Below are 14,432 nucleotides of genomic sequence, written 5' to 3'. Positions count from 1 at the left end.
TCTCCAGCACAAGCATGGCTGTTCTGCATCATACTGAAAGTCCACCTCGCCTGGATCTCATTTCCATCACTGGCCAATAGTAGGTGTCATGAGGTATATAAATAAACAGGCAGGCAGGTGATGCTTTCTCCTCAGGATATTTTCCAAGGCGAAGTGTTTCCTGAGGCAGGCATTGTGTTTGGAGGTGTTCCCTTTCCTAAGTTGAGATCCTCTTCCATCTCGAGGAGCTTTCAACACATGCATCCCCACCCAAGAGAAAGGAGCAGTTTTGGTGCCTCAGGTCCTCTTGCAGCTCTGCTAAACAGGCAGTAGCAAGTGCTCATTGTGTGAGTGGATGGAGCTGGGGTGGGAAGCAGCCACCTCACTTAGGATTGGTGACTTTCTGGCTGCTGACTCCAGGAGGTGCAGAGCCATCCTGTTCCGCTGTCACAGATCTGTGGCTGCTGTTCCTGCGTAAGCAGAGGTGTGTGTGGATGCTCAGGGGCTGTTGCTGCTGTTGGAGCCCATCCCACTGCACGCACTTGTGGCAAGAATCTCTCCTTGATCTACTCCAGGAGAGCGGTTGGCTGTCCAGAAGGGGAAGAAGAGGAGGAAGATGCTGAAAGATGTAGAGGCAACAGCATCCTTTAATGCTTTCTCTACTTCCTGACACCTGCTTGTTCTACCGTGGCCCAGCAGGATGTACTTCTGCAACACAGCTGGGCTGAACCTGTCCAGATGGGAGGGTCTAACAGCATTTCTCATAGCATTAATGCCACCCCTGGAGTAAGGAGGTTTGGCCAGGGTCCTGTGGTGGTAACAATACACTGAAAAGATTACTCCAACCTCCCTACCTCATTTTTGCTAAAGCAGCTCCGGACAGGAGGAGTTTTGTTGCCAGCATCTCAGGAGGAATTAGGTTATGGTGTCATTTTCATTCTTTTGAACTCAAACCTGAACCTCACTTTTCTGTCTCCAACAGGCCTTTCTGGAGCTGGTAAGACAACCATCGGCTTTGCTCTGGAAGAGTACTTGGTCTCTCATGGCATCCCCTGCTATTCCCTGGATGGTGATAATGTTCGGCATGGCTTGAATAAAAACCTGGGTTTCTCAGCCGGAGACCGTGAGGAGAACATCCGCCGCATTGCAGAGGTGGCCAGGTTGTTTGCTGATGCTGGGCTCGTCTGCATAACGAGTTTCATTTCTCCTTTTTCAAAGGTAAACTCTCTGCATCATATGCTGCGCTCTTCTGGATGGCCTTGATCTAATGAATGTTCCTAGGAAAGAGACGTTTATGTATATGCCATCAGATGTTCCTTTAGCTTCTCCACTCTTTTGTGCAATGCCACTGGTATACAGAGCTATAAAGATCGGTACAAGTTTCTGGAGTGCTGTTGGACATAACATTTTTGCTTTCAGAATTGGTTAAAAGTTAAGTGATGTTTGAAATCTTATTATACAGGCTCCTACTGTTAACTTGTTAGGATGCAGAAAAGAGGCGTAAAAAAATAGCCTGTCATAGTGGTATCAGTGCTTTATTTGAAGAAGCGTTGATTGTGTTTTTATGCTTCCTGAGAATGCCAAATATCTGCCATTATCAAGCTAATATAAATAGTTGAATAGATGCCTTTTTTTTTTTTAACACAGGACTGATTCACATCCTAAGGTTCTGCTATCCTACTTAATGAAGAGGTCTTCTAACGTACCTTTAAAGAAAAGGGGGGAAAAGAGATATAAACCTTTAATTAGAATTAGTTTAAATTTAATAAATCCATACCAAAGATGATTTTACCTGTGTCAGATTCCAGGGAATGTCATTTAGTAGGAAGGTATTTGTAGCAATATGTTATGAATATGTTATGCATATGAAAACATATGGTTTTCCCATCTTTCTTGAAACAGGATCGTCAAAATGCACGGAAAATTCATGAGGCAGCTGGGCTTCCTTTCTTCGAAATCTTTGTAGATGCTCCTCTAAATATTTGTGAAAGCAGAGATGTAAAGGGACTGTACAAAAAGGCAAGAGCTGGAGAGATCAAAGGTATGCAAGAATGAGCTCTTAATTTGACTTTTGCTTAACGAAGTGTCAGGTAGCTTATCTTTGCAGCTCTGCACATAGAAAATCTCTGGAAGTGGGTTAGTAAAGGCTCTTTGTAGTACACTATTTCCCTAATCTTACTATCACAAGCATCACTTCTAGTACTCAGTACAGCTTGAATGCTTGCTAGTTGTTTCTGTAGTGGTGTTGACTCTAGGGCATGGAGTATTACATTAAATAAATTTGGTTTGGGTTTAATTGTCCATAGGATTCACAGGGATTGACTCAGAGTATGAGAAGCCTGAATCTCCTGAACTAGTGTTGAAAACAAACGTTGCATCAGTGTCTGAATGCATTCAGCAGGTTGTGGAGCTCCTGCAGACACAAGTAGGTCATTTGTTTTTACCACTACCACCGGCAGCTCAAAAATCTGACTTCACATACTGACTTCTTGGTGTGCATTTAAAAAGCAGTGTTACGAGCGCTGTCTCTTTCTCTCTTTCAGAACATTGTGCCCCGCGCGTCGATTAAAGATGTTCTTGAGCTATTTGTACCCGAAAATAAACTTGATAGTGTCCGAGCTGAAGCAGACATGCTACCATCCATAGAGATCACGAAGGTAACATCTCATTTGAATGCTGCACTATGACTCAGTCATTGGTTTGCTTTTTGAAGGGCAGAAGTATAGATAGGGATGTGGCTAAATGGTGCGCTGTTCAAAGAATCGCAGACTGGTTTGGGTTGGAAGGGACCTTAAAGCCCATCCAGTTCCAACCCCCTGCCATGCACAGGGACACCTCCCAGCAGACCAGGTTGCTCAAAGCCCCATCCAGCCTGGTCTTGAACACCTCCAGGGATGGGGCAGCCACAGCTTCTCTGGGCAGCCTGTGCTGGTGCCTCACCACCTTCATAGTGAAGAATTTCTTCCTTATATCTAATTTAAACCTACCCTCTTTTAGCTTAAAGCCATTCCCTCTTGTCCTATCACCACATCCCGTGACAAAGAGTCCCTCCCCAGCTTTCGTGTAGCCCCCTTTAGGTACTAGAAGGCCGCTATAGGGTCACCCCAGAGCCTTCTCTTCTCCAGGCTGAACAACACCAGCTCCCTCAGCCTGTCTTCATAGGAGATGAGTTCCAGTCCTCTAATCATTTTTGTGTTGATTTTGTGGTTCCTCTGATTGCTGTGTCCTTTCATGGCTGTGGTTTATGACGAAATGAAGTGTAGTTCTCATCCTCAGACATTTTATCCTGTTGTGTCTCTCTGCTCTGTCCTGTAGCACGCCAGGGCCATCAGCTTCGTTGATTGTATTAGGGCAGCCCCACACGTGGTTGTGCTATGGAAGGGTACAGATCTAGCTTTAAAAAACAAAACAAAACCAAACCAAACAAAACAAAAAAAAATCACACCGACCCCCAGCACCACTTTTTTCCCCTTTATGAATGTCCTCTATTTAACACTAAATGGTGAGACTGCTTTTGCAGCAGAAGGAAAGGAAGAGCAGTGAGAGCTGGTGACAGGAGTGCCCTCTGGGTTTGTTTTGCAGCTGGATCTGCAGTGGGTGCAAGTGCTGAGTGAAGGCTGGGCCACGCCACTGAAGGGCTTCATGCGCGAGGCAGAGTACCTGCAAGTGATCCATTTCGGCACCCTGCTGAACGGTACGAATCCTGCGCTTTGAGAGACCTGACACTCGCGCTGCGGTGTTGTGGCAGGCACTCGTGGAACAGCTTGATGCTCAGCTGTGTTTCAAGCCTCCTTTCCTCTGAAGTGCTAAATGCAAGCCCTCGTAAAGGAGTGCGGGAGCTGGGAAGCCGTGCTCTGAAATGCACCAAAGAATACAAAAGGTGACAGAGTTCACAGTGCTGTGGCCAGGGCCCTGTGTCACACACTAGACATCCCACATCATGCTGTTCAAAGGTTTTGGCTACCATTATATATATATACATAAAACCTCTTAACCCTGCATGGTTCTGCCAGGGAAGGCTGCCAGGCTGAATTTCAGATGAGAGGAGAGGATAGCTGATCCTTGGAAACAGGGCCAGGGGCTGATTTCTCTTTCATTTTTCCTATTTTCCCCCTTCCCCATTACCATAGCTTGAAATAAATCAGATTTAGGTACTGATTAGCAACTTAAGAGTTTTTTCATCCCTGGAAGAGGCAAATAATACTCAGGCAGTGACAACTACAGTTTGGGGTAGTAGATACGTGCGTCCCATGTCTCAGATAGAGATGCCATTGCTGTTGCCATGCACGCAGTGAATGGGCGAACGCGTTGGGTTCTGTAGATCCAATACGGCTCTCTGGCCTCAGAGTTTGGGATCTTGGTGAAGGACTCACTGTGGAGAGTCTTGTCCTCCTTCTAGAGGACCCTGGTCCTGCCTTGGTCATTCAGGGCAGTAATTTGCTGCTGGCGCTGGGATTCAGGCACTGTACCTCAAGTGCAAAGCCAGCGCTTAGTTCAGGACTGTGCATGTTGGGCTGGAGCAGGGTCTGCATGTGGACATCTGTAGTGTTCTTCAGCTTTCAGGCATGCAGTAGCCTAAACACTGTGCAAACAGCATCCAAAAGTACATTTCCTTATTGTCAGACCTGGAGCTGTGGTCTTCAAGCTGCCCCTTGCATACCTGACGAGGTCCCAAAGGTGCCCCAAAACGACCGTGTTGCCACAGAGCTCTGCTGCTCAGAGGCTGTGGGTGGTGGGATTGGGTGTGCCTTGCCCAAGAGCTTCCATGCCAGTCTTTCTAAAGTCTGTGGCCCAGTTCTTCTTCCCCCGGGGGTGTGGGTGATGTTTTAGGCAGCCCAGCAGGAGCAAGCTGTGCGTGGGACATCTGTGATCTGGTTCAGTGGCCCAGCATCAGCATGAATCTGTCCTCCACTCTTGTGGTTGATAAACAGGCATTTTTCCACGCGCTGAGGAGTACGTCCCACACTGGCATACTGATAGTTAGAACAAGAGCAGCGTTAAAAATAGATGGAGAGAAAGCACCGCTGCTGCGCATCCCTTCGGGTGCGTGCAGTGTGTGCGGCTGGATGAGCACTGCTGGGCTGGCCGGCAAAGGCCATGTTTGCGAGGGAGCGCCCTGCCCTGCCCTGCCCGCCAACACACAGTGTTTGCTGGAGGTTTCAACTGAGCTGCTTTGATTCTGGAAACCATAACTGGTACCTGTGAGTGTTAATTATCTTAATTGTGTTTGTATTCTCCCAGGAAAGAATCACTCTGTAGCTGGTATGTATTTAACTGTCCTCAGGTTATATGAAAATCACTACAATTAGATTTTTTGCTCTGATTTTTTTGCTATTTAAATTATTAACACTAAACACACCCACATCCCATTTATGATTTCGCTGTTTACAAAATGGCATGTATACCCCATGTCCTATTGACCAGTCTGCACAAAAATCCTAGTAATTTTCACTGGAGTGATTTTTATTAGTGTCTTGCATTTGAAAATGCCATGCTGACTTTTCCACATTGACTTTATTGACTAATCGCTGGTTAATATTTTTTAAATATATGAAGTTGATATTGATTGATTCACATGTGACTAGTTACAGGTATCTGATTATTCATGAAGTTGCTTGAAAATTGCTGCCTGGAAGATGATACAGAGTCATGAATTAAATGGAAAACTTTATTAAAGATTAAACAAAATCTACATCATAGTCAAAATCCTCGAATTAAGACTCTCAAGGGTCCAAAATGATTTCAGTCAGATCAGAACAAAGTGAATCAGTGATTTATTTGCTCTTGTTTATGAATGGCAACCCATGGGAGAGACTGCTTCTTATGTATTAATACTGGCATATCTGAGTGGCAAGACCTTAGTGGGGAAGTGAGAAATGGGGGGGGGAGGATAAAATCAACATGACTTCAAGGCATTTAGAGACAACCCAGAGATTAGAAACCACACATGCAAACATAGATTCACTGTCTATACAAAGAATAGATCAAAAATGGACTGCAAAGATAAAACTGAGAGGGGTAACAGTACAGAGATAACAAGAAAAAAAAAAGACAAAACATGATGATGTTTCCCCTGTTGGAAGAGTTGATTCAAGAGATGTGCAAATAGGGCAGTGCAGTGAATTTTCACGGTTGTGAGAGATGCCACGAGGCAAAACCACGCTGGAGTGGTCTTAATGGAGATTTCCTCCTGGAAGAGGAGACGGGTTATAGCCAGACTGTATTTACCATGTATGTTTACATTTTTCAAAGAGACTTTAAAACAAGCCAACTGAAAAAGAAAAATCTTCCTGGGAGAGAAAGAGTCCAGAAAATAAAGAAGTATTCCAGGTGTCTTTGAGACATCGCTGGCACTAAGATAAGGAGCTGTTTTAGTCCACTAACATTGGTATTTATTAGCAGCACAAAACAAAAATTGGATAGTGAATAAATTCACATGACTGATGGTGAACTAATCACGGAAAACCTGTCCTCCTGTTTTCAGCCTCTGAAAACCTCTGTTTACTCAGTGCCCCCTCCAGCCTCTCCCACCACCCTCCTGTAGCCCATCTGAAGTAGTGTGGGGACACTTTGAGCAGTGCTGGTGCTCCAGGTCTTTGGAGGATGCTAACATCCACCCTTCTCTTGCCAGATGGCATTATCAACCTGACCATCCCCATCGTGCTGCCGGTTTCCACGGAGGACAAGCAGCGGCTGGAGGGCTGCGGAGCACTGGCGCTCAGCTACAAGGGGCGCAAGGTGGCGATCCTGAAGAACCCCGAGTACTTCGAGCACAGGAAGGAGGAGCGCTGCGCCCGCATCTGGGGCACCACCTGCGCCAAGCACCCACACGTCAAAGTAGGTTTGTCCCTGTCCCTCCTATTGTCGGAAACCTGGCCGAGATTAGTAATGTGCCATGGGGGGCTGGAGAACCAAACTCCTCTGAGGTTTCCATGGTGTTGGGTGTCCTGTCAGCTCTCCAAGCCCAGCTCCTCATTGAGAACCATCACTTCTCAAGCGTGCAGGAGGGCTGAATTTTTAGGCTTACAAGCAACTGTTAACACTGCACTTGCTGCTTAGCAAGAGCATCGGTCAGATAACAAATGGTAGAAAGGGAAAACAAGTGTACTGCTCCTCTCATTCATTTATTTTCATGAGTGTACCAACATCCAAACGTTTTTAGCATGCTCAACAACTTAGATCCCAAGGTTTTCCTGCTCTCGGGGGCATGATGATGTCAGTGATTCTGCCAAACACTGATGCTGCAAATCCCTGGCTCGTGCTCCTTTTTAGCTACGCTTTACTCCTCAATGTGGCATTCATGCAGGCAGCCAACAAAGGGGTTGTATTTTTACGCCTTATCTTTTCCCTTCTCTTCGCTGGCCATACAAAGAATATCAACCCTTAGTAAAGGAGAGCTGCAAGCTATGCCAAGCAGCTTGAACTAAAAGGCCAAAGCCATACTAATTCTTTTCCCTTACCTTAAAATACCTCCCTCAATTATTTAGCAGCAGTTGCTCTCTTGACAGAGCAATCTTAGTTATGAAAGTTTAACGATACCATTGACGGCAAAGAAAACAGCTGTGACAGTACAATAATGCCAATTTAGGGATTTCTTATTAAGACTTGTGAGATCCTGAGCAGGTCAATGCAGGATAACGGCCCCTAGGTTGTTCTGAATGGGGTTGGAAGCCTCATTATTACAGCTAGAGAAGGATTCAACAAATTGTGGGGCTGCGTACTCAGCAGGCAGCACCCCAGGAGGATAATAACATTTCCAGCATAGGAGGGAACAAAAGGTGGGCAACACAATGGTGTTACCATCACCAGAGCACTGTTCGCTCTGTGGAAAGGCTTTGCAAGAGCAAAAGCTCAGATGGAGGAAGGTCTAGTGCCCTAACTTCTTGACCTCCAGGCTGCAGAGAGAAGTCTGGCACCTAGCTGGGTGCAGCAGTATGGTCTCTGCGGCTGACGCCTTGCTTTATGTCACTGCACTGCTCATGACATTCAGATCACATTGTCACTTTGGTAATGTTTTCAACCTTGCAAGTTGAAAAGAAAGAAAGATCGCTCCACAAGCAGAATCGTACCTAGTGCTTTCAAAGGAGGCTGGGAAATGAGAGAAGAATTTTTTTTTTTTTTTCTGTCCTGATGTAACCTGTGTGTAATTCACAGATGGTGATGGAGAGTGGAGACTGGCTGGTTGGTGGAGAGCTCCTTGTGCTGGAGAAAATCAAATGGAATGACGGACTGGACCAGTACCGTCTGACACCACTCGATCTCAAGCAGAAGTTCAGAGAAATGAATGCTGGTGAGTTGAGTGCTTTGGGCTAGCACCAATGACTCTGCTCTTCTTACCAAGAAATCTTACCATTAGTGCCATTATTTCTCATGAGTTTAATAGGTTAATGGGTAAATGCTAATGGGTTAATTGGTTAATGGGTAATTGGCTAATTCATGCTGTATCATTAGATCCCTGTGATATGCTACAGACTTGTCAGGTGGACCAGGGAGCTTGCCCTACTTCTGAAGTTTTCCAGCTGGCTCACTAATTCATGAGCCTCTCAAGTGTGTGCCCTCCTCCCATCTTTCCTGACACTATGAGATGTTTGTGGCCTGTGATTGCTCACTCCCGGCCTTTCAGCACCTGCCAGATTGCTTTCATATGCTTCTGAGACTGGGATGGAGCAGTGGGGAGGGCAGGAAGTGCAAAGCAGGCACAGCACAAAAACGGCGTGGGGTCTCCTAGGGTAGGAACAGTGCTTGCGTCAGGCAGCCTCCCCAGTGGGCTTTTGCAGACACAGGACTGGAGAGTGCTGAGCATGCTGCTCATGACTCCTCTGTCCTCCCTGGCTGGCCAGGTCCTCTCCTTCCACACCCAGAGCATGTAAAGTCCTGTGCTGAGTGCTTGGCCTTCAGGCACAAAGGCGAGTTCTGGTTACTTGCAGGTGGTGCTCTGCCCCAGGGGCTGTCTTGGCAGTCTGTGGGGCATCCGATGGCCATCCGGTGCTGTATTGTCTCAGTATTTCCAGAGAAGGGTTTCTAAGCAGGATTTGCCTTCAGTCTGTTTGGCAAGTCCTTAGGGAGCAGGCTGAGAGGTTGTTTACACCCGTAAGTAGTTTACACCCATAAGTCAATTGTGTTCTCATGAACTCCTGTTTCTGAGCACCAGAGGTATCTGTGGAAACAGCCCTAGTGTGGGCTAAGGGGCACTTCTGCAAAACAAGGTTTCAAAGGGAGCAGCCCAATCTGAAGAGCTCAGTCTGTAAATCAGCCTGTGTAATTAGACCCCATAAATCTCCTGTTACACCTGGCATCTCTGCCTGGCTCAGTTCTCACCTCTGCCACCAGAGACAGGGCTTTTATAGTGTTCCTGCAAGATCAACACATTAGGGCTAATTAAGTTCTGCACAGTGAGCGTGAAGTTAACCCTTTCAACCCTCACCTGCCATGCTGTGCAGTGCCACAGCATCCCAGCAGCAGAGGGGACCAGCAGCAGCAGTGGCCATCAGCAGTGGAGATGCCAGTCCTTGCACACTCATTTCCTTTCAGTGATCAAAGAGGGAGATAGTGCTGGCCTTCATGAAGGTGCCGTAGAGCTTGGGGAGGTGACAAATAGCTTTAGAAGCCAGGGAACTCAGCAGAGGTTTACATTTGTGCCCAGTGGCATCTCAAAACATGACAGGAGAGCTGATCAGACTGAAATTGGCCCCAAAGGAAGGATGTGCAATGAAAATAAACTTGGCAGGGTCACTGTACCTGTGTTAAATACTTATCTAAGGTATTTAAGGTCTCTTTCCTGTGAAGATAGGACAGCAGACCCTTGTGTATCTTATGGCTGTGCCAAAATGTACAGAGTGGATAAATGAAGCAGTGCAGAGTCTGAAGCTCAGCGCAGGCCTGTGACCCTCTGAATCTTTCCATTTCAGATGCTGTCTTTGCATTTCAGCTGCGCAACCCCGTGCACAATGGGCATGCCCTGCTCATGCAGGATACGCGGAGCCAGCTCTTGCAGAGGGGCTACAAAAACCCTGTGCTTCTGCTGCACCCCCTGGGTGGATGGACCAAAGACGACGATGTCCCGCTGGAATGGCGAATGAAGCAGCATGCAGCGGTGCTCGAGGAGCATGTTCTGGACCCCAAATCAACCATCGTTGCCATCTTTCCCTCTCCCATGCTCTATGCTGGCCCCACAGAGGTATAGTCACTGCATGCTCATGGTGTAAGTTTAGCCTGTGGGCAAGCTTGCTGCTGGCTTCCCAGTGCAGCTCCAGAAAGCCGCAGGGCAGAGGTCAGTCACTGCTGCTTTGCTGTCAGTTCCCGCCCTGCTTCACTCTCTGCTTGCTGCAGCTGCCATCTCGCAGCAGCGTTTGGCTCAGCAGGCTGCTGCGCTTCTGCAAGTTGTGCTGAGAGCTGGGAGCGGAGCTGTGCCGGGCAGCAATGCTCATTTGTTTTTTCCCAGTTGTTTCTCTTCTGTCCCTATATCCGTGGAAGGAAAGCAGTAGACACCAAACCTCCCTGCAAGCAGCCCAAACACCCGTTGCCTGTTGGTTTCACTAACAACCAAAACCCGAACCAAAGCATTGCCTCCATTCAGCATCAGCTGCTCCTGCGCTAAGGTGGAGTCAGGACCCTTCAGCAGGGGCTCTGTGGGTGTTGCAGGTGGCCGTGCATTCGGTGCCTTGGAGGGTCTGTGCTCGCTTTTGTCCCACCACAAAGCAAGCAGCAAAGAAATGCAGGGAGTCGAGCTTAGCAGAGGCAGTGGTGCAAGCAGAAACCGTGTAGGCAGGCCTTTCCGTGGAACCAGTGGGATGTATGGACAGCCTCTGCCCATGTGGGGCTCAGGGGCTGATGTATGCTGGCTTTGCACATTCAAACAGCAAAGCACTTCCTTCATTCACTGGAACAAGAGCAGTTGTCACCCCTGTTTTTTCTGCTGAAACACCTCTCCTTAGAAGAGCTGTGATGTACCAGGTCCAAGCAGGGGAAGACGAGTCTGACGGCCTGTGATTAACTGCAGCGAGGCTACTGATATGTGTCCATCCTTCCTTCTCTGCCGCATATGGGATCCAGCTCACCAGGATCTTTTCTGCCGTTCAGGGCAGTCACTGCTCAGTGCTCAGAGCTCCTCGTGTCTCTCCTTCACAGGTGCAGTGGCACTGCCGGGCTCGCATGATTGCTGGGGCCAACTTCTACATTGTAGGGCGCGATCCTGCAGGCATGCCTCACCCTGAGACCAAGAAGGACCTCTATGAGCCGACACAAGGAGGGAAGGTCCTCAGCATGGCACCGGGCCTGACCTCAGTGGAAATCATCCCCTTCCGAGTGGCTGCTTACAACAAAGTGAAGAAGGCTATGGATTTTTATGACCCCAAAAGGTAATGCAGGCACCAGTGTCTCATTTTCTTTAGCCTACACAGCTGCTGGGGAAGCATTTTACCTATGATTCCAGCTCCTCTGGAAAGAGCTCCCTTAGAGGACACCATTGCTGCCAGTCTTAAACTCAGTGTGGGAAGTTGCTGGTGCCTGCAGTTGGCGAGGAAATGGTGCTGGGAGCTTTCCGACTTCTGCTATGCCAAGGGCGCAGATTTGCACTGGGACAACTCAGCTGTTGTGCCGATCTCACCTCTGTCTCTGTTTTGCTGTAGGCACGACGATTTTGACTTCATCTCAGGAACACGCATGAGAAAGCTTGCTCGCGAAGGTGAAAACCCACCAGATGGCTTCATGGCCCCCAAAGCTTGGAAAGTCCTAACCGAGTACTACCAGTCACTGGAAAAAAAGAATTAACGCTACTTCTAAAAATACTTGTATTAAGAGTGAGCAATGATTGATTGATTCCCTATGATACAGATCAGCTACTTGATATTTTCAATATTCTGACTCATAGGACTTTCCTGCCTGGGTCAGAGAGTTTTTTACTAATCAGAAATACTTTGAGCTGGGGCCTTCTCCCCTTGAAGCTGCCAGGAGCACCCTGATGGAGCTGGAAGGGGCGGGCAGCCGGCCCTTTGCTCCCAGCACAGCGCAGCTCCGGGAAGCCCAGTGCGATGCCAGCTGGGTCTCTCGGTGCTGCTGGCACTGCGCTCTGGTCCCTGCTGCAGAGCCAGGACCTTGGCACCGGGATAAAAATGTGCCCCTGCACGAAGCAGGAATGATGAAGTGTTTTTCCTTTACCCCTCGCCCAGTGCAGGAGCAGCTGCTGGGACGAGGAGCGGTTGCTGCTGGCACTTGGTGCTTGGATCCAGTTGCTGCTCTCAAGATTGAGCCTTAGACAATTTTTTCTAACAGAAGGACTTTTTAAATGCCTTTTTTTAACTGGATCTTTTTAAATAGCCTAGACAACAAGTCACTTGCTTGCTGTTCTTCCTTTCTTCCTCCTGCTTGACCCATTCAGTCAGAAAAAAAAACAACTGGACTGATCTTTCCTGCTGCTCTGAGCTCACTGTCCCCTGAGTCTGCAGCATGCCCAGCCCCAGCGTGGCTGCAGAGGGTGCTGCCTGGGCTCAGGGCCTGGTGGGCTGGCAGCCAGGGGAAGCTGTCCTAGGGGGACATTGTGGAGCCCAGGAGATCGCTGAGAAAGCTCTGGAGCACAGGGGAATGGTGCGGAGGGGCGAGCCAGGGGCCGCTGCACTTGTTAGTTATCACAGCCACCAGATTTCATGACTTTTGTACTTGTCCTTTTCCAGTAGCTGTCCCAGGACCAGTCAGCATCTGTTTCAAATGAAATGGAAATAATGTTCTCCTCTCCTTGTGCTTGTTTTAATTAGAAATGGATCTACGCTCAGTAAAAACAATCCTGCTTCTGCTTGTAACTTAGTATAGCAAGTGGCACCTCAAGCTGAAACGTGCTTTGCTGTGGCCATGGTGCAGTGTCCAAGACTACATATGCAACTGGGAATGTTTTTGTAGGAGGTGTTTTATTTTTTCACTTGTCATGTGTTTTTTTTTTCTTTATTTTTTTAAAGTATTCAAAGGGAAGAACATAAAGCCATATTATACCTCAGAAAAATGCTGCACCAACCATATTAGTAGCCAAAAGCATGTTAGCACCAGTGCCTTTCCTACTCAGGCCCTCTGGCAGGGACCTGGAAGACAAAAGCAATACTCCAATTTATAATTGCAATATTTGCCATTTTAAAGTAGTGAAATAGTGCTGTTGCCTCATTCTAAAACATTCTAAAATAATCAATCAGTTAAAAAAAAATACGCAGTAAATCCAAACGGTTACAGCAAAACAAAAATGTTGTATTATTCTTTTAAAATAGCTTAGTATACTGATTACCTCTGATTAAAATAGAGTATGCAGACTAGTTTTTTTTATAGTGTATTTATTAAAGACATGAGACTGGAATTTGTACCTCAACTGATGCATCTCATGATTTAATATATTCTGAACTTCATACTCTACTATGAAACACTCACTTTTAGTACAAATAAATATTTATACATGTAACTAATGCTTGCCTTGTGATTTTTTTGGGAGGAGGGGAAACCACAACCATGTGGTTCACCTGTGGCTGGTTACGGGTCCGTAGCTGTGGGGGCTCCATACATGCCACCCTTGCATGGTCAGAGCCTCACTGAGCCATCACCAGCAGCCAGGAGGCTGACCACATCATAGCTTATTTTCTTTCAGAAACCTTATAATTTTTTTTTTTTATTTTTTATTCCTGTCTGGCTTACAGTGTGTTGAACACAGCAAATTTAACACACACAAGGCATGCACTATCTGCTGCTATACCCTCACCTGGAGCCATCCTGGAGCAGCACTGTACTGCAGCCCCACAGCACCAGCTGGCTGCTGCATCCCACAGCTCCCAGAGGTTTCCCATGTCCAAACCAGGTGCTTCTTTTTTTTTTTTTTAAAAAAAAAAGGTGTATTTACAGCCTTGAAACACAGACATACTTGTAAAGGTTACAGAACCAGAGCAACAACACCCAAGTGCAAACAATGCATTTATTTACCAAATATTTAAGACTGCTCCAAAGGTTTCTCTTTATGCTCTAAATAGTGTCGGACTGCCAAGATCAGCCTCTTTAGTCAGAGGACGCTGTCTGTGCTGCACTTGCTGCCTACCAGTGACTGAGCAGGTCTCACTAAATTATTTGTCTGCTGGGACGGGCTGTGCCGCTTCCAGCCACAGGATCCAGCCGTTGCTCCCCAGGAAGGGCCCTTTTCACACCAAACCATGTTCCAGCTCAGTGTGGTGCTCGGTCAGCGCCCCCCAGCCTGTGCTGCAGTGCAGGGTGTGAGCTCAGCAGAGGCAGTTCGAGATGCGAAGCTGAAGGAGGTGCTGGCCAAGCTCTTGCAGGTTAAGTCCTGCAGCTTCCTCAGCCTTTTCCAGCAAGCTGCTGGGAAGGTCTTGACTTTGACAAAGCTGTTGCAAGGATGGAAGAGTCCTTCGAAAAGTGAAAAACTACACTCCAGCTGCAACTGTCCTCACGGACCATTGCGAATTGCCCTGTGTGTC

General features: G+C 47.4%; 1 protein-coding gene across 2 annotated transcripts in view; it reads left to right on the top strand.

Annotated features, from left to right (window-relative positions):
* Positions 1 to 13,414, top strand: part of PAPSS2 (3'-phosphoadenosine 5'-phosphosulfate synthase 2) — a 31,552-nt gene extending 18,138 nt beyond the window's left edge. The window contains exons 3-13 of one of the 2 annotated variants that reach the window (XM_067000321.1): positions 962 to 1,197; positions 1,882 to 2,020; positions 2,286 to 2,404; positions 2,523 to 2,636; positions 3,562 to 3,673; positions 5,221 to 5,241; positions 6,611 to 6,816; positions 8,134 to 8,269; positions 9,888 to 10,156; positions 11,107 to 11,336; positions 11,607 to 13,414. In XM_067000321.1, coding sequence (XP_066856422.1) covers positions 962 to 1,197; positions 1,882 to 2,020; positions 2,286 to 2,404; positions 2,523 to 2,636; positions 3,562 to 3,673; positions 5,221 to 5,241; positions 6,611 to 6,816; positions 8,134 to 8,269; positions 9,888 to 10,156; positions 11,107 to 11,336; positions 11,607 to 11,748 — 1,724 coding nt within the window. In that variant the 3' untranslated portion in view covers positions 11,749 to 13,414. The remainder of the gene's footprint in view (positions 1 to 961; positions 1,198 to 1,881; positions 2,021 to 2,285; positions 2,405 to 2,522; positions 2,637 to 3,561; positions 3,674 to 5,220; positions 5,242 to 6,610; positions 6,817 to 8,133; positions 8,270 to 9,887; positions 10,157 to 11,106; positions 11,337 to 11,606) is intronic. The other variant, XM_048069263.2, reaches the window with a different exon arrangement.
* The last annotated feature ends 1,018 nt before the right edge of the window (positions 13,415 to 14,432 follow it).

This window comes from Anser cygnoides, chromosome 7 (genome assembly GCF_040182565.1).
Source record: "Anser cygnoides isolate HZ-2024a breed goose chromosome 7, Taihu_goose_T2T_genome, whole genome shotgun sequence".
In the NCBI taxonomy this organism is placed as follows: Eukaryota; Metazoa; Chordata; class Aves; order Anseriformes; family Anatidae; genus Anser; species Anser cygnoides.
This window is presented reverse-complemented; position numbering and strand designations above follow the sequence as displayed.